The sequence below is a fragment of the Trachurus japonicus genome, chromosome 6 (genome assembly GCF_045865225.1).
Source record: "Trachurus japonicus isolate A0001 chromosome 6, Traja_1.0".
Lineage (NCBI taxonomy): Eukaryota > Metazoa > Chordata > Actinopteri > Carangiformes > Carangidae > Trachurus > Trachurus japonicus.
Genome location: NC_140912.1, coordinates 182,270 through 205,540, shown reverse-complemented (window position 1 = coordinate 205,540; position 23,271 = coordinate 182,270). Strand labels below are relative to the sequence as shown.

General features: G+C 40.2%; 2 protein-coding genes across 4 annotated transcripts; both read right to left on the bottom strand.

Annotated features, from left to right (window-relative positions):
• Nucleotides 1–2,822: 2,822 nt before the first annotated feature.
• gxylt1a (glucoside xylosyltransferase 1a) lies at nucleotides 2,823–12,600 on the bottom strand. Of its 3 annotated transcripts, none has more exons than XM_085778135.1 (8): nucleotides 12,240–12,600; nucleotides 11,590–11,685; nucleotides 10,307–10,490; nucleotides 10,055–10,186; nucleotides 9,713–9,964; nucleotides 8,511–8,634; nucleotides 8,182–8,354; nucleotides 2,823–3,838 (listed from the first exon to the last, which is right to left on the bottom strand). In XM_085778135.1, exons 1-8 carry the CDS (start codon nucleotides 12,458–12,460, stop codon nucleotides 3,686–3,688), a joined length of 1,335 nt encoding a protein of 444 aa, XP_085634261.1. In that variant the 5' UTR covers nucleotides 12,461–12,600; the 3' UTR covers nucleotides 2,823–3,685. The 3 variants fall into 3 exon arrangements, with proteins under 3 accessions (XP_085634261.1, XP_085634262.1, XP_085634263.1); XM_085778136.1 differs by having other exon boundaries at nucleotides 10,307–10,497; nucleotides 11,600–11,685; XM_085778137.1 differs by lacking the exon at nucleotides 11,590–11,685.
• A 2,092-nt stretch (nucleotides 12,601–14,692) lies between these two features.
• On the bottom strand, nucleotides 14,693–23,121 carry hbp1 (HMG-box transcription factor 1). The gene is made up of 11 exons (XM_085778130.1): nucleotides 23,094–23,121; nucleotides 21,630–21,803; nucleotides 21,344–21,524; nucleotides 20,216–20,336; nucleotides 19,967–20,081; nucleotides 19,288–19,406; nucleotides 17,627–17,783; nucleotides 17,285–17,429; nucleotides 16,538–16,825; nucleotides 15,554–15,695; nucleotides 14,693–15,433 (listed from the first exon to the last, which is right to left on the bottom strand). The coding sequence occupies exons 2-11, from the start codon at nucleotides 21,700–21,702 to the stop codon at nucleotides 15,416–15,418; spliced, it is 1,359 nt and encodes a 452-aa protein (XP_085634256.1). The 5' UTR covers nucleotides 21,703–21,803; nucleotides 23,094–23,121; the 3' UTR covers nucleotides 14,693–15,415.
• Between the last annotated feature and the right edge of the window lie 150 nt (nucleotides 23,122–23,271).

Sequence of the window (23,271 nt, the reverse complement as noted above, 5' to 3'; positions counted from 1 at the left end):
AGAACTGAGAGATGGATGCACACGGGGAAAAAACAGATTTTCTACCTGGTCCATTCAGCTGTGATAAACCTCTTACCTTCCTCTCATCCCCACTCTCCTTTATCACTTCATTCGGTTTATCAAACTGACAAGATACATGACTCACTGTCAGGTTCATGTCTTGACTAACTGGAGTCTCATCCTCACTGAGAACTGCTGTCTTGCAAAATGAGCAGATTGAGGAGCAGGCATTCTTTAGAAGTACCCATATACTCTGTCACTGTGTAATATGTTCTATCTATCAAAGCCTTAATACTTTTGCTTTATCTTAATTGTCTGCTTGGTAACAGAACTCATCAAGCCGATGAAAAAAGCCTTCCACAAATTCTGCTTTGAACTCGCGTTCATAAAGATTTTCACATTAATTTTAGATGAAAAGACCCTTTAAAATTAAAGCGCTTTCTTGCATGCTGAAAACACAGAAAATCATCAACCAAGTTGACAGTCCTACAGGGTTCACCTCATTGTTTCACATCCAAGACAACCACAGTTACTGATGCTTTTCAGTGTTGCCAAGTCATTCACACGTTTTGATCGCATCTGACACATTTTCTGTCTTTCTCCGTTCTTCTCATATAAAAGCTAGTATCCTGACATTCTCTATCCATTCTACACCAACCACGTGTGAGATTCCATCCTCTTCCTACATCCACGGTGTGATCAAAAAGTCTCTCTTTGTTGCTAATACTGAATATTGTTAAACTGATTTCCTCCATTGAGTTTTAGCCCCAGTAGCAGTTTCCTGCAGTATGACTGATTAAACCTGCTTTATCCTACCTGTTAAAGTTAGACAAACCGTATAGTGATCACATTCAAACATCTATTTCGAGTCATCTTTCTCAGACGGAGCTATTAGAGGCAGGAACTGAGATAAAAGGTTATTAAATTCTGGATTTCTGTAATGTGGCCAGAAGAACTTCAGATGAATACTGATTTTGCACAAGTCAATGCCGACATTTTAGCTTTGACCAATTTTGTTTCTGTGCCTGAAGACTAAAATGGACTGATAAAAAAGTAGTTTAAAACTGTCTTGACAGAGTGTTCATCAATACAACTTAAGAAGGCTATAGATCTGAAATCCTTTTAACTTCTGTCATTTAGGTTTCCAATTAGAAAGAAACTATTATGTACAGATTGTGTGTTCAGATGGAGTCTGGCTCATTAACTTTGAGGCGGCATTGTGAGTTTTGTTGGATGACGTCATGACTTCAATTGTAAAGCTACAAAACATTACATATTCTTCAATGTCATAAGTTAATCACAAATGACATAACCAGTTTTGTCCAGCTAACATTTAAAGACAATTCTTAACAATATCTTGCTCTCTAGAAGTTCTTATAAATTCTACTTTTTGAGAGGGGAAATTGCATGTGCATCGTTTCAGCGAGCAGATATCATTTTTTTTCCATCAGGCCCCATATGTAATGAATTTCACACTCTGAAAAACAGATCCTGTCATCCTGAAACTCTAAATGTCCTTAGCCCATAACCGCAGTTGATGTAAGGTCTGCACTTTCCTCAAGTAAAGAGCATGCTGATGCTAATATTGCATAATCCTCATTTCGTGACCATTTTTACTCGGTCTTGGGCCATTTGCCTCCAACTGTTCTAATTTATGTCTGGACTTTAAATCGCTATTGAACATCACGGAGGCCAAGAAGTGCAAGCAATAACATGAATAATCCATTGGCAGTTCCTGTTAGACCGATGGAGAATGAGAGCTCAATCACCATTACACTCGGGGGGGAGTAAAACCAGCCAGGCCGTAGCAGCATTAACCTTTCCACCTAAAAAACGGAATGTGCTTTGCATATTGTGGTTGTAAACATACATCTTGCTGAGGGTTTGTGCTCAGTGATATCAGTGATCATTTCACTGCAAATGTATGATTGTCTTGTAAAAAACATAGACTGACCTCTTGCATTTTTATGTTTTTTTTTTTTTTTTAACTGCATCCAAAGAGCAAACTACAATGTGAAGACACTTTTGTAAGAGGGATTGGCAATTTATAAACCATCCATTCACATCTGCAGAACATCACCCAACACTGAGTAAAATGTCCTGAGGCCTAAAAGGATCTATCATTTGATTTGTCTGCAACCTTTCCCAGATAAAAAAAACCAAACAAAATCTTAAATTTACTTCTCAATATTTCGCAGTACGAGCATTAATTGCCTAAGACGCAGATGTAATGGAGTCAGTCGGCTGTGATTGGTTTCTTCACATCACGAAACTGAGCTTTAGATTACCTTCTTTCCTAAAAACACCGAAAACGTTTCCCACACTCGCTGCACACACCGCAGTTCCTTGACAAGAAAAATGGATAAATCTAACAGCTCCTTAACATCGAGCCCCGTTTTAAATTCATCGTGCAGACCTGCTGCCTATTCCCGGCACGTCTGTCAATCTGCCTGTGAAATGAAGAGCCAGAGGCTACTGACCCAGACACATCAGCTCCTTTTTGGCCATCTAACAACACTTTCTGAAGTCTTCACACTCACACATTGATTTCTTATTTTCAGCTTGCTTGCTGCCTTCTAGGACACGGCTCACGCATCAGTCTTTGTGTGGAGTCAGTGGGCAACAAATACAGTTTATGCAAAGCAGTTATGAAAAAGGATCAGAAACTATTCTAAAATCAAAAGGGAGATAATGGAAGAAAAGAGCTTCCGAGATAGAAAGGAACTGCAGCCAGGCATGAAAATAATTTCATTATACCGCAATTCATCTTCCTTTTTTTTACTGATACTTAATTGCTGTAATTTCATCAGGCTTCAGCAACACAGTATTAAGATGTTCTTTTAATATAAAGTGTATTCGCATCTACAAGTAGTGTACATTTACTTAATTGGGCAATGGATCACATTTACAATGCTTTGACATTTTCCATTCAACATCATAACGAGCGTATAAAATCCCAAGATTCTACAAACTGTATCATAGCGTTTAATCATCTGAGAACATTCAACTTTTATAAAATATTTATTTCCCAAACATTTGAGTGTTTTTCCTTTTAGCAGTCCAACATTAAACCCACAGATTTTACGTCGTTACAATCTTCAATTACATTGTTACAATCTCCAACAAATAGTGCAAATGTTTGCTAAACCGCAGATTTCATGACACTAACTGGCTTGATTAGAAACTAACTGCCGTCTATGACACTGTTCCAGTTCTAGGAAAATGTGCGTGAAGTTAGAGAAATGACTTAAATACCATAACAATGTACAGCAAACAAAGCTACGAGACTCCCATACCAGAGTATATGAAATGATGACATGTTAAACATCCAAAGTGCTGAGGTCAAACAATAATAAATACTGATCTATGAGTTTAAAAGTTCTCAACACTAATAAAGTACCGTAATAATAACAATGATGAACATTCTGGTGTACCTAATGAGTACCTGAAAATAACAATAACAACTTGTTTTCTATGATATACTGCATTGACAAAAATACACCTGTATACAACATTATATTAAAACAACTCTAATAAAAAATAGTCTCCATAAGAACGGTGTGTTTAAGTGCCGTTGTGTTTCTTTTCACAAAGATCTTGGACAATTGTAAAACGTGATTGTAGGTTCTCCCTAAAAAAACAAAACATTATCCCCTGATTGTCTGAAATACAGTAAGTCTGTTTATCAGGTATGAAGTCCATAAGCAGACAGGATGCTCTGTTTTAAACTCTTGGTAAACAGATGGCTGGTTCTTCCACAGTAGGAATGTGTGGTGGCCTGGAGTGATGCTTCTAGCGGCTGGAGCAACGAGGCCTCCATGTTCTCGCCAAACGGGTGCTGTGATGAAAAGAGGAAGAGAAACATACAGGTATTATATTTCTATATTTCTGATTGCAGAGATCCTGTAATAACCATATACATTAGATTTATTAACAGAGCTGCGCTGCTATTGTACAGTTAATAATTTCAGCTCTTGGAAAAAAAAAAAGTGAAAAATCAAATTAAGCAGATATATATTTCAACACCTGTTTCCTCCTGTGTCAATCATGACGGAACAATAAAACCTGCATTCAAATCAAATATATTCAGAGTCGCTCTCAAGACAATAACACTCTGCATTTGATTCATATCTGTCAATTCACCGTGTTTATCTATCTGAATATCTAGAACCACGGTGACACACAGAATGGGTTCAGCAGGGTGTGACAGCTCCAGCTGCAGAATTCCTCATCTCCTTCATCAGTGCATCCCTTTGTGTCAGCAGGTAAACAGCAAAGATAAAACTTCCTGCTCTCCAGCCAGTTTGATATCAACGATGGAGGCTTTTGTTAAATGAAAAGAAAGATCACTATTCCACAGCATCTCATTTGACTCTAGCTTTGCCAGGCATAAGCAAGCTTTCTTTATTATCATTCATATACTGCAGCAGGCAATAAAACACCATTAACAGCCTCCTATTGATTTTTATGTGGATGCTGCTGCTGCGTTGTCCACACAGCCATCATGATGTCTCAAACCGGCATCAGCACTAAAAATTTTACAACTCTTCTGTGGGCTTGGCTGCGTAATGGTAGTGCCCTTTATTGCAAGCTCCTCTGCTGGCTGGGAGAGTCTGCCATGGGAGCCAGGCTCTTGGTGAGATGGAAATGAGAGTTTCCTCCAGAATTGCCTGCTCCAGGCTTCAGGATGCCGTCCTCAAAGGACTGAGTGGGAACAAAGTGGGAGGGGGCCAGAGGAGCTGGAGCAACAGGAAGTTGATAAAAGCTTCAACAAAAACATAGCTTAGCACAACAAAGGATGAAACCGTCTTCGGTTAGACCAGGCTGTGTTTTAATAAGCTAATTGTACAACAAAGCCTCATATCTTACATCCATCTACTTAATACAGCGCACATTTTATGATAACTAATGAGAAACCGCAGCATTCTTCAACCTCCTGAAATAATTCCAAGTCTGTTGTGTGCTGTCTTGTGCTCCTATGTGTGTGTGTTTGTGCTGTCGGAGAGAGTGATGGAGGCGTGGGGGCCGAGTGCCCCGTAATGAAGCCTGCTCGTTTACTTAATGGCTGAGAACATTGCCCGCACTGATAGTGGCCAGGCCGGGCCCTGTGGCGGTAATGGATGGAGACCGGCTAATGAAGCTTCCCTCGCTCGACCCAGTGCTGCCTGCGCGTTGACCGGTGTGCTGGAATCAAAAAGAGCAGATCGAAGGCGAGCCGCCAATGCGACAGAGAGGGAGGGAGAGGGAGAGGGAGAGGGAGAGGGAGAGGGAGAGGGAGAGGGAGAGGGAGAGGGAGAGAGAGAGCTCTGCGGCTGACTTGCTTTGTCGCTGGTGATGGATGTGTAGTGGACTTTTAAGCTCTAAAAGCTGAAAAGCATTGTGAGGAGTAAATCTGACAGATGTCATACTTTCTTTCTTTCTTTCTTGCACCGGCAGCGCTCTGTCGGGTGTCACACCTGAATTTAGACTGCTACAATTGTGAAAATGTTTGGCTGTTCAGGTGCCAAAAAGCAAGAAGTTATTTTAGTTTTGAAAGATTGAAAGAACACTTCGATTGCAGCCAATTAATTGAATGCTTTTTCACAAGAATGAAAAAAGTCAGCCACCTGTGGGACGGAGTCGGACAATCCTGTAAAAACAGCATCCAATCATATTTAATGTCATAAAAATCAATTGGATCGGGATGTGTCAATCAAGCTGCCATCTCTCTGACTCTCTCCCTCCTCCCTCACCTAGGTGAAAAGTGAAGGTGCCAGAGAAGTCTGAGGAAATGGCCTGGGACTTTTGACTTGTGTATTTTAAAAATGTGACCGATTTCCAATCCTACCTTTAAAGGGATAGTTCACCCTAGAATGATATTTCGCTCATTATCTACTCACCCTCATGTTGACTAAGGGCTGGAAGAATTTTCAGAGTCCACCGTCCCTTCTCTGAGTTACAGGGGGTCTTGGCGTAGCAGTGCATTTCAATGCAATGGTTGCAAAGGGACACCAGAGCTCTTCGTAAAAAAACACACACAAAAAAACATCCAAATACCTCCATGATGCTCGTATGTAATGTCCGTCTTGTGCTGAAGCCCCAAATTGCGTAATTGTCCCGAAAAAAATTAAATAAGTCTATATTTTGTTTGTAGCGGAAGCTTCTCGAAGCTCCTCTTCCTGGTCCGTCCAAATCTCGCGTGATTTGCGCCGGCGTCAGTGTGGTTACTGCGAATCACGCGAGATTTGGACGGACCAGGAAGAGGAGCTTCGAGAAGCTTCCGCTACAAACAAGCTTAAAATATAGACTTATTTAATTTTTTTCGGGACAATTACGCAATTTGGGGCTTCAGCACAAGACGGACATTACATACGAGCATCATGGAGGTATTTGGATGTTTTTTTGTGTGTGTTTTTTTACGAAGAGCTCTGGTGTCCCTTTGCAACCGTTGCATTGAAATGCACTGCTACGCTGAGACCCCCTGTAACTCAGAGAAGGGACGGTGGACTCTGAAAATTCTTCCAGCCCTTAGTCAACATGAGGGTGAGTAGATAATGAGCGAAATATCATTCTAGGGTGAACTATCCCTTTAACTATGACAAGAAAAATAAAAAAAATAAAAATCGAATAGAGACAGTTTTTCAGTTACCATTTACAATTTCCTTTAGTTTTATCTGTCACACTGAAAAACATCTACAGTACATTTAATACTAAACATGGAGTAAAGCTAAAATGCTGTTGTTTTTAAGCATAATTGCTTTTGTCAAATAATTCTTGGTAATGGTGACACTGACTGTTTTATGAATAATTTACCACTGACCTACCAGTAATGATCCAGAAGAATCCAGACCTCTTTTGACCTGAACCAGTGTGACACTACAATTAGTGCTCAAAGAAATGTCAGATTAAGTGCTTTGAATTATAAGTTGCATCACATCTGCAACAAACCTGGTGGTATTTAGCCTTACAGTTAACAACATCTCAAGCAACCTGTGCACTGGTTCAAACTGGGAGGGGATCATTTGTCTGGTTTGGGAGAGCTGAGACAGGATGACGGAAATGTTTAACAGTCTATTGATTAAGCACTGGTGGACGGAGGCACCCATAGGAGAAAAGCAATGGTCTGGAGTGGCTATCGATGACATAATGACGAGTAAATGTCTCTCCAAATAGTCTGGTCCATTTACACAAATGCCCCCTAAAGAAACACCGGCACCAGAAAGACAGTCTATAAAGACTCAATAAAATAAACAAAGCTTTACAAATATAACTTCCCCTACATTAAAGGGATACTTCACCCAAAATCAATAATTCACGAATCATCTACTCACCGTCATGCCGTCAAGGAAGGGTTTGGAGAACAAAACTTTTTAGGAGTTCCAGGGGGGGTCTGGCTGGCAACAGATTTTCATATAATGGCGGCGGATAGAGCTCAGTTTTGAATTGTCCAAAACACACACTATGAAACATCCAAACCCCTCCATACTGCTTGTCTGTTCTGACCCAAGTGTCCTGAAGCCCCGACATGAAAAAGTTGTTAGGAAAAAAATAATTTGATCTCTGTTTTTAGCCTTGTTGTAGCAGTAGCCCCCAGTGACTCTGTTGATGTTTGTGCGCATGTGTGAGATTTGCTGTGAGATGTTTGTTCGTCGTTGTAAACCACTGGATGTATGATATAAACACGGAAGAACATCTCGCAGCAAATCTTGTGCATCTCGCACAGCCACTGGGAGCTACTACTACAACAAGGCTAAAAACAGAGATCAAATTATTTTTTTCTGAACAACTTTTTCATGTGGCGGCTTCAGGACACTTGGGTCAGTACAGATGAGCAGTATGGAGGTATCTGGATGTTTCATAGTGTGTGTTTTGGACGATTCAAAACTGAGCTCTATCCGCTGCCATTACAAGAAAATCCGTTGCCAGCCGGACCCCCCCTGGAACTCCAAAAGCGTTTTGATGACTCCAGAAGTTCTCCAAACCCTTCCTTGGCATGATTGGTGAATTATTGATTTTGGGTGAAGTATCCCTTTAAGTTTTCAGCTTGCCTTTGTCTGAAGTACTCTCAATAGAGTGGTTTGGAAGAATGAATATACTCAGTTCTATTCTTTTGCAAGACTTGAAGATTGTTAAGAAAAAAACCAAGAGCCCTTCAGAAACACTGGTGTTTTTTTGGTTCTGGTTAGTTGAGGCTTTCTCTACCTTCTGGATGGCCTCGTAGACAGCTCGAAACGCTGGCTGCTTGTCATCATGGTACACCCCCCTGTTACCATGGAGAATGAAGACACCTTCTTGTTCAGCCTCTTGACAGTTGCTGCCATAGATACAGTGGTCTGGACGGTAGTTCCACTGGCAGGGGAACACATACAGGCTCTCTGTAACACAGGATTGATGAGAAGTCTTAATAACTGGGTTTACTGAACAAACAAATGTTGGTTTATTTGATGGTAAATGTCTGAAAAAAAACTAAAATTGTTCAGGTGTCATAACATTCAAGACTTAAAATGTTTCTATATTGTTGTCACATGAACCTGGGTTATGATGAAATATGATATTCAGAAGGTCCTGGTCGCCCCAGGTGATATTAAGTTTGTACTTCTGGAGAAGAGGCATCAGAATTTCCTCCCACCGCAGTTCAACTGTTGTCATGTCATTCTGCAAGAACAAAACACAGCCCATTATATTAACCATATTATTTTACATGAGGGAACCGTGAGCCTGCAGTTCTGGGAAATGAATCTCTCTGTCAACACTTCAACTCAAAGTAACTGTTTCATCTGTCAGACATGTACGCTCACGGTGAGGCTTTTCAAAGGAACTACAAGAGTGACCTCAACTGGTCAATATCGGTGGTACAGCTTCTCCTGAGAAACCTCCTTTCAGTATTCACAATTCTTTATAGCAAGATTAAAAATGTAACACCTCTCAAAGGATTTTCTAATTAACGTAATATTAAAAAGTCAATGTTCAATAAAGTAGGATAAGGCAGCATCATATTACTCAATAAAAATAAATATCAAAGTAACTGACACAGCCCACTTACACTGATTGACTGACTGTTGCATTTGAGCTGCACGTGCTTTAGAAACATTCCTTTGCAATTATGATAAAATTCAAATATGGAAATAATAATATTCCTGTTTTCTTACATTTTAGATAATTCATGGTACTCTATGCCTTCTTAAAGGGATAGTTCAACATTTTGGCAAATTGGCCCATTGGCATAATCCATATAGTCATAGCAGTAGGTTCGTTACTTTTAATTGTCGGTGCAAGCTGTTTTTAGAACGGCGGAGCAGAGCCGCGAGTTGCTCAGAGCTACGCTACGGAGGCTCATGGGATTTCTTGGTTTCGCTCATCAAACTCATCGAATACACAGTACAACGACTCCAAAACGCTCTTGAGAACAAGTTGTGACCTGAACATTCACCACGCTATGAAATAATAACAGAACGATGAGGGAAACCAAGAAATCCCATTAGCCTCCGTAGCGTAGCTCTGAGCAGCTCGCAGCTCTGCTCCGCCGTTCTAAAAAATAGCTTGCACCGACAATTAAAAGTAACAAACCTACTGCTATGACTATAGGGATTATGGGAATGGGCCAATTTGCCAAAATGTTGAACTATCCCTTTAAGTGAGTCCTAATCAATGGATGTTATGACACACTAGTATTCTAAGTGACAACAGAGGTACTAATGTTGTTTACATCCTGCACACTGCTGTTTACAAGTACCTTAAAATGTTTCTCCCTGAGTCGTGTCATGTTCATGAGCATGACGCCTGAGTTGACGCCCGTCTTGCCATAATAAGGGTGACGGGCGAAGCGGTTGTACCAGCCGATGCGTGGCTCCTCGTGCTCTGGAGCCATGGCAGCTAGGTGGCTTGAGTTGAACTGAGAAAGCAAGGCCCAGATGTCCTCTACTGGCCGCAGGAAAAGGATATCTGTGTCCACATAGAGTAAAGAATCCACCTCCTTCAGGATCAGCTGGAAACAAGACGGCGATATTATAAGAATATGTTGCAAACGTGTAGCTATTACAAATCATACATCTATGGGAGATGACGCTACGCTTACTGGCAGGAAGAGCCTCTGAGAAGCACAGGGTTTGAAGAGCTTCTTCCACTCTTTCGCATTATCCTTGGGGAAGGTGATGGGATAGACGGTAAAGTTAAACTTGTTCTGAACTGCCCTCGGCCAGGAGTCCAGCTTTAAGAAAAGATAAGCACAAAGATGACAGAAGGTCAGATTTTGTCTCAACTCGGGTATATACTGTATCTAAGAAACTCACTTTAAGTGCTTGCGCAGTGACAATGAGAGACCACTTACTGCACTTCTGAAGCCGTCATGCAGATTATCCTCAGCAAAGATGTAAAAGTGCAGAGGCTTTTTGCTGAAGAGAACAGCGGACTTCAACATGGTGAGAGTCTCCTCTAGCCGGGGGCCACAGGCCACCACAGCCAGGTGACTCCTCTCATCACCGTGTCCCTTGACTGCTGAGCCCGGCCTCTCTCTAAGAGCCAAGACAAAGTTAAATGATTCAGTAATGAACCCCGTCTCTCATTATTTCAACAGCATGGATTCAGTGACATATAGTACAAGTAATGAAGGCATCAGCAGGCTCAGCTGACAGCCCTGTAGGGTTGAAACTGTCATTAGATGTAATGAAGAGATGTTCTATCACTCATGTGCTGTGCTGCCTCCAAGTGTTCCTTGTAAACTTGTACTTACAAGATTGAAACTCATAAATTTAAATGGACCGATTTTTAATCATATATCATAATATGGCAAGTTTAGCATAGATCAAGAGGTAGCAAGACAGATTTGCCCCAAGACCTATATTATCATGCTCTTTGCTACCTGAGATAACAATGTTGCACTGAATCCAGAAATTGCTACAGCTCCCAAAATGCCCCCTAAATCGGGACATTTTGCCACTAAAATGTGAGACAGTGCAAGTAAATTTTTCATCTACTTGCTCATGTGCACCCCAGTATTTTAATTTTAACACATGAACACATCCAACATGGAAGGGGCGACTCAAAGACTCTTGAATCTCGCATTACAGGTGGCAGGCCAATATGTGTGAGGATCCAGAATGAAAAAGAATGTACCATAAATATTTGATTTGCAAGTTGATTTATGGTTTTCTGCTTGCACTCCTAAAATTTTAAATTAGGGGCCACTGTGCTCCTAGTAAAAAAAGCGCAGAGCCCTGGTATTACTGTGTGTGGGATTAGAGATTATGAATAATCTGTCAGGGATTTATTGGCAGTCTTAACAGGATTATGTAGGAATGTCGATGACAGATATAACAGAGAGTAATGGTTATAATACAGTGCAGATAAATGTGTTTTCCACTAGATTATCTTTACATTCAGATGTAAAGGCAATCTGGTGGAAAACACTCAGTTGTCAGCATGTGTGATTTATGATAACTACGATTTATGACTTCAACAACTCATGAGCAGTCACAAGGAACACTGAGATAGCAGCACTGGGCTCATCTGAACTGTGAACCAAGAACAAGTAAGTGAAAGGTAAAATCTATGAGTCTATTCAAAGGTGGTATAGAGGCTTTATCACATAGAGAGGCACAAAATCGGTCATACCTAAGAAGAGAAGACTCCAATAAGCAGTTCACTCCACAAACATCAGCAGCCAGTCTCCCATACGGACTCCAGTAAGAAACTGACAGTGACTTACACCTGTCAGGATGAAAACGTGAGCTTTGCCACACTCAAAGAGTTAAATTAATCTGTCGGACATCAGACCGTGATGATGCTTAAAGGGATTATATACTGTATCTCCCCTGAGCTGCTTCCTACAGTTAGTCGTTCAACAGATGGCGGCGTTTGAAATCCAGCCGAGAAGCTAATGAGGCACAGTATTAGTTAGTTAGCAGCCACGTTGTAATGGTTCATCAATTATCAAGCTAACAGAAGGTAGATAAAAGGTTCAACTGAAAGTCAGCACTTGTAATTAAGCACACATAACGTTGTAAACAGTGGGTGTAAAACAGCACAAATAAACACTACATTTATCCTAAGTTATCCATTTTAAATTATTATTAGCCCGGTAGCTAACCTAAATCAGGTAACGTTGACTTTAGCCGTAAGGAGGATAGAAACCTTTCACCGGCAACTTTAGCTATAAGTATTTTTTTAAACCCATATTGTGCTAACTTACTAGCAACTGCGAACGCATCTTTATCTAACCACTACTTCTGCCGACAGTGAGGTGATGAAGCCGGCTAAGCTACCTGTGAAGCCCCGTTTCACCGTCTCGGAGGCCCGCTGCCAGTCCCGGCCTTTTCCTGAGGAGGTGGCCGGTGTCATGGCCGCTCCTGTCGGCCGCCCCCTGCTCCCTCAGGCGCCACTCGTCGCCCTCCTCCAGGGTGGAGGCGAGCTGGTTGAACACATACAGCAGCGAGCAGAAGGTGAAGAGCACGCACAGGAGAAATGCGTGAAGATAGCATCGCATTTTGCGTTCCCGGGTTTGTTGTGAGCTATCGATTCATGTTTGTTGATCTTTGCTGCCATCCGATGTACCAACTCTTACGTTAAGCAGCTATCCCCATAAGTCACGTCAGGAAGTAACACCAAAGAGCACGGCTGGTGTTTACTGTGGTCCGCCCCACCCACTGATCTCACACGTGTGTTTTGCTCGAACAACCACCTGTCAGTGCAGCATGTGTGTACAGTTCAACAGCTGCATTGTCAGATCTATATGCTGCAGACCCCTGCACAGTCAGACCACCGCACTTGTGGACCCGCACGTTCAGACCCCTTATGGTTTTTCGACAGTGCCACCTAGTGGTTGACTGTAAAAGTGTTTTTTTGACAGGGCAAATCCTAATAAAACGCCAAGATCTAATTGTTTGTGAAGCTTGGAACACTTTTACAACTTTTGGAAGACTTTTAAGGTTTTTTTTTAATGGCACCCCTCTGCTGAAGGACTCCAAAGTTTCAGAGAAAGTTAAGCAAAAATGAAATTTGACATCTGAGTGCCGTCGTTTATTGCACCTTTAATTATTGTTACAAGACATTAAAGATGAACTGAGAATGCACAAATTATGTTTAGGCTTCAACTGCTACTTCACATGCTCAGTTGCTTCACACAGGAACATTCTCCAACACCTCTGCTTCCACTCTAAAGGGATGTGGTTTTAATATACCATGACAAGATCTGAAAAATGCATTTAATTTCTGATCACAAAGCTACAGTATCATGCAATTCTTGGATTTCTGTTTAAAAGGCTTGTGGGGTGTTGACCATTGTTATTTCATTAGGCATGTAGTGCTATAAAGCTCATCCTTTCAGACTCTCCCTTGTCCACTATAGTAAACAAGTAATGCCACTAAGATATTCATAAATATACAGTATATAATAATAATAACTGCCCACTGTCCAGAAATCATATGAGGCTTCTTTGTTTTAACCTTATGGTAAAAAGGTAATATCTTGCTTTTCTAATGCAACCACTGCATGTTCTAGTTTCCTAAACCATACCACATATCATGGGGTATACAGTAGCTACAGACTATATACTGTCCATATAATCATATCATCTTTCAGAGCGAAGATGATTGAGATTTTGATATTTATCATCAAGAAGCAGCTGGTTGTCTTTGAAACAAAAATGGAGAGATGGATCTGTCAAATCAGTTATAATATTGACTATTATTACCAGTAGTTTTTTCAATGTGATTTTTCAAGTATAGGCAGCAAAAGAAGTTCAACAAGTTCTTCACTTCACACCTAACTTTGTCAGTTGATATTTAGAAAAAAACGTGTTCCTTTGAAACAATCTCCAGTTAAAATCTTATGATAATGTGTTATTCATTTTGAATATCATTTTTCATTGACAGAGGAAGAGGCCAATGTTCCAGTGAGTATTACATTCAATTAAATCATTCAACATTGCCCTCCTTGAGCCACAAGGTGAATAGACATGAGAATGAACATGCTGTTTTTTTATGTGGCAAAGCAGTAGAGAAACAGCAATAAAACACACTTATCTGTGTTGTTACCTGGAGGCATCAAGCTTTACTGATTGGATGTTTTAGATCAGTGGATACCAACAGCTCTTAAAGCTTCAGACAGAGTTTATCTGGTTTAGTGTGCTGTTAAAGGAGACACACTTGTCTTGAGGAAGGTGATAATCATTCAATATTAAGGACATCCAAAAAACATGAATGCATATTCAAATACAAAGCCAAGAATCCACACAGGTTGTGATTACAATTTACAGCTGGAAAAAAAAACAAAAAACAAAAAAAACACTTGGATAAGATGGACAATTTAAAAAAATATTTATAATATGATACATGTGATATTTTGTGCAAGAGGTTTTTGGGGCTGCAAAACCTGTACATTATGAACAAAGCACTTAAAACTCATTAGCGACCTGAAGGCAGAACACAGCTACAGAGCCATGATTGTGTCAAACGGCTAACTATGAAGATACTTGCTGTTTTTATCCACCTTTTTCTGAATGTCAAAAACGTAAGCCGGTTGTAAAACGTATGGATCATCACACCAGATTTTAACAATGGATATCACACAAATGGACATCCGTGTTAAAAGCCAGCATTAATAGATCCATGCGTCTACCGCAACTATAACAACAACTGAAACCATGGAAACGTAAACATACAATTCCCACCGGAAGTGCAAAACCGGCTTCCGGTTTTGACGTTCGGAATAAGGTGGATACAAATGGTTTCCATCAGTATACAATGGCTGTATAGAATTAGATTACATTTTTATATAAAGTGCAGAAGAAAAAAACACTTACAGTGAAGGCCTGAAGTGCCTCGTGACTAAGTGTAAACCCACCACCACACACTGAAAGCCTTCTCGTCATATAGCCAGGTGGTTGAGCTAAGTTAATTCAAAGACATGGCAGGGCAGTATTGCAAACTGTTGGCCTTAGTTCTGCTACAGAATATACACTGTTTATAAAATGTATGAAAAGGGTTACCAATATGTGCAACATATTGGATTTTACAAATATAATCAATATGAGCATTTGTGTAAAGTTGCCTATCTTCCCCTCTTATATATAGACACGACTTGGTTATGGTTCCTTCTGCACTGATGTATAGCACCATGGGCTCTCATTTGTCTCAACCTTGAAGATGAAATGACCTGAAATAAATGAAAGGCTTCATTCCTTTTTCAGGGGAAAAATACATTTTTGACATAAAGATATAAGAAAATATATGCACTGTTAGTGACTAGATTACATGTTTTCTTTATAGTTCATAATTCTAGTTTGTCTTAATGTTTCAAGATTACAAAAAAGAAGTGAATTCATAATCACAGTTAAGTCTCAAGAAGACAAGAGAGCAAAGAGGCATCAAGTGGTCCATCAGACTCTGTGGCACCTCTCCACATCAAAAACACCAGCAGCAGGGGATTCTGAGGGATTATCTAGGTCTGCTGGGAACCCTGTTAAAAGATGACATGAACAAGAGGTACACATTAGGAAGGAAGAATTGGAGTTAATGATTTAACAGGTCAGTATATAATCTGAAAAAATGTTATTGTTTCTGTGACCTCAGTCCTTACTGAATTGGTTCTTTTACGTTTCCAGCAGTCTGGATTTAGTCTTTTCTGCTCTTCAGCCAGAGCTTTGGCCTCCATGGTGTACATCCTTCTCTCCTCATTCTTCATCTTCTTCCACTTATCACCCAGGATGACGCTAATGGCTCTGGAGTGAAAGGTTAGAGACAGAAAATGAAATACTCCAAAACACACATAAACAGGTGTGGATCTATATTGCTCTTTAAAATGAGAATCACATTTTAAGCCTCTGTTCCTATGTGAGGACATATTATGGAATATAATGGTTCACAAAAATGAAATTGCAGGCGGTGGTGCCTGATGATAATTCTACACTTCAAAAAATATCCTGTGCAGTCATGTAGTACAGCAGGTCTTGTGTCTCAATAAAGGAAGATGAATTGGTCCAGCTCTGGTTCAGAAATAAGTCAATTGCTCACTTAGTTTTGAATGGTAAGATGCAAGCATTATTAATTTAATTGAGCCACTGATCATCCACAGCTTATCCAGGTATCACTTCACTAATCAATACACTGGTTAAATAATTGCAGAAGTGCAAATGTGACCCCAAGAGTCCCCATGTAACAGACTGTAACACTTTGACTCTGGCCAACATGATGGATGAGATTGAGCATGTGCTTTTTTAGTTATTTTCAGTCCTGAAAATGGACATCTCACATTTCTAATGATGATAATTAAATATAGATCAGAGCAAGTACAAGGGATGCTGCAGTAACTACAAAAGGTGATATAACAGCAAGGATGACAACCTTTCAATTTCCAAACACTTTGCAGTACCTCTAGTCATTAAGTGTTGAACAAAGGTGAAATTTGACCTGTGAATCTGCTGGAGCTGGCTAGGACAGCAGTTAAACAGGTGCTTGAATTTATCAGCTATTTGGGTTTTAAATATCTAGACAATTTTGCTTTTCAAAAGAGACCACCATTTTACATGTGTGAATAAATGCACCTGAGAGTATTGACTTTTACCTGTTATCCTTCCCAGGATACATCTGTGTGTATTCCACTCTGTACTTCTTGGCAAAGAGCATGAAGGCATTCATTGGCCTCTTGCATTTTGTAGGCGTGGCACTGCTGGCTGTCCCTGAGCTGTGCATCCTGTTTGATTTGCTACTTGAGGACTGTGGAAAGCTGGAGTGCTCAAGCTTATCACAGTCTGGACTGACAGCACCGCCGCTGGACAGGGAGGTCCTGCGCTGACGAGCCATGCTGCTGAGAACATACACTGCTGAGGAATCTAGTGGGGTGAAGTCATAACTGCGTAAAGAAGGAAAGAAAACAGTGTTTTGTGTTAATTGTGTGAATTCCAAGACTAGTTCACACTTTTATATACACTACGTACAATTACAACTGACCCTAACCATAGGTAAACAAAAATGGAAGAGAGAAATTAACACCATGAAACAAAATAATGAGTTCATAAATATGTTGGTGGCATATTTATGAACTCATCATTTTGTTTTCATGGTGTAAATGTCTATCTTCCATTTTTGTTTACTTTGATGTAAAAAAAAAGATTGCACTTTTCTTATACAGTGTAATTATTTCTGCAAGTCTTTCTAACCTGAATTGATGCTTACACGTTATCAGCTACACTTGCCAAGATAAGCAAAACTTTGTTGTTAGAAGGAAAATTCACTTTGCTTTTCTGATGATGACTTACACCAAAGTATTTTATTTCCCCAAATGAAGTACACATTATTTAGGAGAATGCACCTTCTGAAAGTGTCAAAGACCACGGAGTCATCACAGTTAATTGCATCTGGGTGGTTTGGTGGCAGGCACACGTCGCCAAGCTGCATTTCATAGCAAGGGATCCCATGGTGCACCACAGTAAGGCTTGGATAAAAGGAAGACCAACCTGGAGAGAGCAGACGACAGAAAAAAAAACACTTTGACCACAATGGAGGTATGTGTTGGCACATTTCTAAATAGTGCTCAAAATCAAAAGTTTTTATCTTTTACCAACAGATCTGACTTCTTTTTTTTATCAATCACATTTATCAAATACAAATGTTAACTTTTTGCAGTATATCAGGAAACAAAGTTATGAATTACCTTTATTTTTGACAAAAAAAGGGTGATCTAGTCGACACTCAGCTGTTAAAAGACCATCATCAGGTGAACCAGGGTCAAAGGTCAGCTTCAGAACTGCCTGGCCAAAAGATACCGTCTCTTCATGGCTCACCAACTTCAACCCATCTGATCCATATCTCTGTAAATGAAGCAAAAGGCCAATAAGAGAAGTCTTTATTGCAACTCAATCTAATTCAACACAATACTGAATATTTGGTGCCTGATTATCTGTTCAAAATGTTCTATCATGGCTATTAGAACAATCACCACTGAAAAAAATCATCAACACAAGAATGTGCTTCAAGACTTATTGCTGCAATTTTAGGCCTTGTTCACACTGCCACACAATCTGAACACATGAGATCCAATTTTTACAAATCGGTTTCAAACCACACATGGAGGTGGTTTCAAATGCTGTTCTGATTAGATTTTGAACAGATCCAATTGAATGTGAATGGCTCTGTTCAAATATGCAGAGTGTCCTCTGTGTCACTCGCAGCGCGACATGAACAAAAGCAACAACAATGGCGACGGCGCGTTAAACGACCAACATCACATGCTCTTGCATCCAGAAATGTGAGTGCCACATCACATCGTCCAACGTCCACCAGGCATCACTGCTCCACCTGCACCAAATCTGTGCCACTGTCATTCCAGTGGTGACGGCAGCACCACTCAGCAGTCACCTCAGCTGCTGTCGCTTCTCTTCACTTAACAGACTTTTATTGTTTATTATCAGACTATTTGTGGTGCAGCTCCACATGATTTGGGACAGAAACAAGTACAGTTCACTGTCATCTGTTTTGTTTTGTTTTTTTCTGGGAATAGCCTGTTACCATAGAAATCAATGTGGATAAAACACACGCAGAATGGATCTAATGCCCTACAACGGAAGAAAGGGGTAACTCCACAGAGTGCAGTTCTCAGAAAAATGTGTTTAAAGTATTTTTGTTGTCTAGTCAACTGTATTGAACTTAGTTGGTCAAATCCTTGCTTTTGCAAGTAATAGTAGTAAAATATTTAACTCAAACTTAACATTTTACCATTATTTCAGAGTTACCTCTGTCTATCTGTGCATTGAGGCAAAATATAAGCTGGCCATACAACACAAGAAAGGCCATTGGTTCATAAAATGGTAGTAGCCTGTTGTACAGTAGGGCGTGTTGTGCATTCTATACACAGATAGAAAAGGGTAACTCATGTTACGGTGTTCTGTTTCCCCACAGCTTTGGGTAGTTCTATACACAGACAGAATAAGGTAACTGGTGTTAAGGTGTTCTCTTCTCACCACAGTTTTTGGGAGTTACAGTGAAAACCACCCACAAATATATCCCAAATAAGATAACTTTGAGTCAAGATATTTATCCACATGATGTTGCAGACCTTTAATGTCCCAAAAATGACAACCCTCTTGCATTGTAGGGCAGTAATGCAGTCTGAACAAGGCCTTATACTCACCTAATGATGTTTTACTGTTAGCCTGCCACCTTGTGGCTATTCCAAGCCACTGACAACCAAAGACAATGAATGTGTCACATTGTATTTAACAATGCAACACTACTACGTATGATGGGCATAGGTGGGAGGTTTTCCACCCTATAGCAAATTGTACAGATATTTTAAGACACAGTGAAATAACTTACCTTTCGAGAGGAGGAACATGGCATCATGGTTTCATCATCTGAGTCATCATCTGAATCCCGGAGTTCATCCGCTTCCTGCCACTCAACATTAGGACCTCGATGGAAGCGCAGGCGAGTCCCTAAATATCACAGCAACATGATAAAAAAAGCAGATGTCCATTGATACTGATAGGAGAATACTGGTGAATAAATGCAATGCAGCTATTTGGAAACTACAAGTCAGGATCGCTGTACAAATGTCTGAGAGTCTTGTTTAATGTGACTCCGGAAGTTTTTGAAAGGAGAATCCTTTTAGAAAACAAAACGAGATTACTGTCAACGCCTAAACAGCTCCTGTCCAGAACAGTTTTGATTGCATGTTTGGTTTTCATCAGTAGAGTTTTAGGCCATAACAAACTAACAGGTAAGGCCTTTTATTGTTTGTTTTTTAACAGACAGGTATAACAAATCTTACAAAAAAACATCCTCATCCTCATCATATTTGAAAATTAATATTTGATCTATGTTGCATTTGCTTATAAACATTGTTGATGTCAACATTAAAAGGTTTGAGAACATTCATTCATTCGAATTGCACCCTAATGGAGACAACATGTTTACAGATGGACAGTGCCTTTAAGCTAAGAGGTTTACTTATCAAGAACATGCTTTTCTGCCAAAAAAATGTGTATTTATGCACCTTTAAGAAAGCAATGCCACGCTGTAGAGGGCCAGGAGTGGGACCAGGCCATGTCTTCATCATCAGAGAAGGATGAGGACATTGAGAACACTCCAGACTCCGACTCACTGCTGGCCTGTTGCAGATGATAAAACATCTTACAATGACATCAGTAAAACCAACAGTTTCATCGTGCATGTTATACAAAAATTGATTTGGAAATAATCACTGATTCTACAACAATGGATGAGGCTCAAGGCTCAAGGTTACCCTGACACGCCTGCGCTCCCTAAGGTGGCCTCTGGACGGGTTGGGTGCGCTACTGGCTAATGGGGGCCGCGCGTAGGAATGTAAACTATTACTGCTGCCAAAGATGTGGACTGGAGATGATCTGAAAAAAAAAAGACAATGATATTAATACAAAGTGTTTGTCAGTTGGTTGGTTAGTTAATTAGCTAAGGTGTCATTCACATACAAAATCCTTCTTTTGCAGTTGCAGTGGTGATTCATTTGTCAGAATATGAGCATAATTTCTGACATTACATGATAAACAAAGAACGAAAAGGGTCAGGAAAAGAGAACATAATGGTGACACTGTATAACTCTAAAATAGCAGCTTAATGCATTCCTGTAAGAGTTCAGTTGGCCGGATTTACTGATTGTCTGACATCCAGTCACATTTATCGGCGTTGTTTCATGTCTTGTATGTGACTATCCATGCAATTTGGAATACCCACAGCTATACAAGGGTTTACTTATGTTGTTATATGCACAGTTGATCTATTTTTGTGTAATGTCTCTTGTGTGTAATCATTAAAGTAGCTAGACTGTGGCCAAAACTGTTGCTGCAGTCAAATTCAAAATACTGCAGCGCGTTGTTTCCCCTCCCCCCTCGCCCCCAGACTTGAGGTTGCCAGAGAGCCACACGCTAACCTCCGCCTTGCTCCGGCTTTGTGGCTATGGTACCCCGAGGCACACTCAAGTCTCTATAGTCTCAAAGTTAAGATGATCATGCCTCTCTATAATATGTTAGACTGCATCATTGAGAGCGATGAAGCAGCAGTACATCTACATCTGTTATCATAAAATATCTCCAGCCGAACTGACCAGGCCGGACTCATCTCATGAACCGTTCCACACGTTCACCATCACTTTATTTGCCATTGGCTCCACTTTCACTCACTTCCTCCGTCTTTTCCTACTTTCACTTTATAATTCTTCCCTTTAGCGTAAGCTGAGATCTTTTTTTTTATCTCCATAGCTCAGTGGGAACTGGCAACCTGGAGGCCGAAATGCCACTGACTCTGTGACATAGTGAGTGATTGTATGATTACTTTCCATACATTTCTTATATATAGCTCCTTTAAAGTAGCTGAAAACTACTACATATTTACAAACCTCTTATGAGGGGCATCCTTCAGCAAAGGGCTTTGAGGACTTGTAGCAATATTAGCCAGCTCAGCAAGCCAATTGGTGCTGGGGGAGCAGCTGAGATCTTGGTGAGACACTGCTGCTCCAACCTGAAATAAACCTGGTGATCTCTGGTCTTCCTCCACCTCCTGCAGCTCTGGCATGTCATCTGATAAAAGGTTAAAATTAATATTCACAAAACACATTAGATTAAAAAAAAAAAAAAAAAGCTCAGTCTGCTTAAATGTGACTTCTTGTTGGTATAGTATTTTACCATAGTCCATGTGGCACCCAGGTGGGGATGGCAGGTCTTCAATACACTTGAGGGGATCAAAGGGCTCGTCCATTCCTACTTCTGTCGTTTACTCTATCGTTTATTTGTATTTTTTACTTAAACTGGCTACAGGTCCGGTTACTCAGCCTCCATCATCATCCTCTGTCACGTCAGCTGGTTAAGGCAAAAACAAAAGACAAAATTAGAATTTCACACAGTGAAACTGCAACAGTTTTACAACGCTGTTCCAATAATACCCACTAATAATGAAAATGGGATGTGATAGATCTGAATAGTATGAGTATTTTTTGTGGTAATACTTTAGACATAATGAAGGGATCAATGGAATGAAAAATATTAACATAGCTTGTTAGATATAGCATAACAGCAAATGAAATGTGATTCCCATAGCCTACTGCAATAAATCATTTCCAGAAACGTCACGTATTGCGTTAATACAACGTAAAAGGTAGACAGTCTTTAGGAGATCCTTTGTCTCTGTATCGACACAGTTAACCACTGTAACTGGTCATGTGACACGCTGCGTGGAGGCCTTGTTTGTAAACTAAAAGGGATTTTAGCGCATGCGTACCACAGCTCATTCATTCATAACTGCGTAGCAAAAGTGACTAATATGCAAAAATCGTCTTTAAAGCGTCGTGTTGAGGCTCGAAAATAAAAAGTTAACGATAAATACGACATAACATTAAGGACACACTTGATTTCATGTTTATAGAGGCGCAACGTAAAGAGAAAAAACCATACAAAATGATTTTTAAAAAGTCCCCAGAGTATTGAATATATACATTAAAAAAAAAGGAAGAACTAACTGTCATTTGCGAACTGTGACAACCGATCAACGTTTGCTCTCTGGGCTACGGGTGGATAACCCCACGGCGCTTCCATTTCTTATGTAAATTTTTTTTTTTTTTTTTTAAATAAAACAACATGTAGCCTAATTAATAAAACATTTCTTTAGTAGTATCATATCCAAAAGAGCGCGTGAGACCCAGGCTTGTTATTGTCTCACTCCTTATTAAAAACAACAACAGTCTGCTGAAACCTAGGGGCTGTCGGGTTTAACACTGTAAACAAAAGAATGTCAACAAGTTGAGGCATGACGCAACCGCTCTGCCTCGCGCAAAATGAATGACACGAAACACTCCGCAGACCTAACAACAACATTTACATGCCACCTAGAGCACATTTAACCGATTCAATGTCGTACTTCGGTCTACAAAACTGCTGTCGGATGGGTTTGTCAACAGAAGAACAACAAGCACCGACCGAGCGAAGAAAACACGTCGAGCACAAACCTGCGATTCGACAACACACAAGCGCGTGACAACCCTACTAAAACACGGTGTAAGAATCGCAGTTACACGGATTACACAATGCAACGAGTTTGAAATTATTGTGAACCTTTTATTTCTTCGAAAAGAAGTAGTCAACTTCCCCACTTACCAGACCTGTCGCCATCAAAAAACTCTCTGGCATTCACTCGAGGGGTGGGAATGAATGGCTGCAGAGGACGCCTGCTATTGGTTATTAGGGACGTCAATCATAGGAATCCAGGCTATATATTGGTCAATGTTGTTGAGAAAAATGTACAAGGCGGGGCCTAGTTTGTTATTTATCATAT

What these genes read in the sequence shown, in the direction of transcription:
- gxylt1a (XM_085778135.1), bottom strand. Translation starts at nt 12,460, where the DNA reads ATGCGATGCTATCTTCACGCATTTCTCCTGTGCGTGCTCTTCACCTTC. An exon ending in ATGACGGCTTCAGAAGTGCA is followed by an intron (nt 10,187 to 10,306) that starts GTAAGTGGTCTC and finishes CTTTTCTTAAAG; the next exon opens with CTGGACTCCTGGCCGAGGGC. An exon ending in TCAGGGAGAAACATTTTAAG is followed by an intron (nt 8,635 to 9,712) that starts GTACTTGTAAAC and finishes TTGTTCTTGCAG; the next exon opens with AATGACATGACAACAGTTGA.
- hbp1 (XM_085778130.1), bottom strand. Translation starts at nt 21,702, where the DNA reads ATGGACGAGCCCTTTGATCCCCTCAAGTGTATTGAAGACCTGCCATCC. An exon ending in TGGGTGCCACATGGACTATG is followed by an intron (nt 21,525 to 21,629) that starts GTAAAATACTAT and finishes ACCTTTTATCAG; the next exon opens with ATGACATGCCAGAGCTGCAG. An exon ending in TATCCTGGGAAGGATAACAG is followed by an intron (nt 15,696 to 16,537) that starts GTAAAAGTCAAT and finishes CTTTCACTCCAG; the next exon opens with AGCCATTAGCGTCATCCTGG.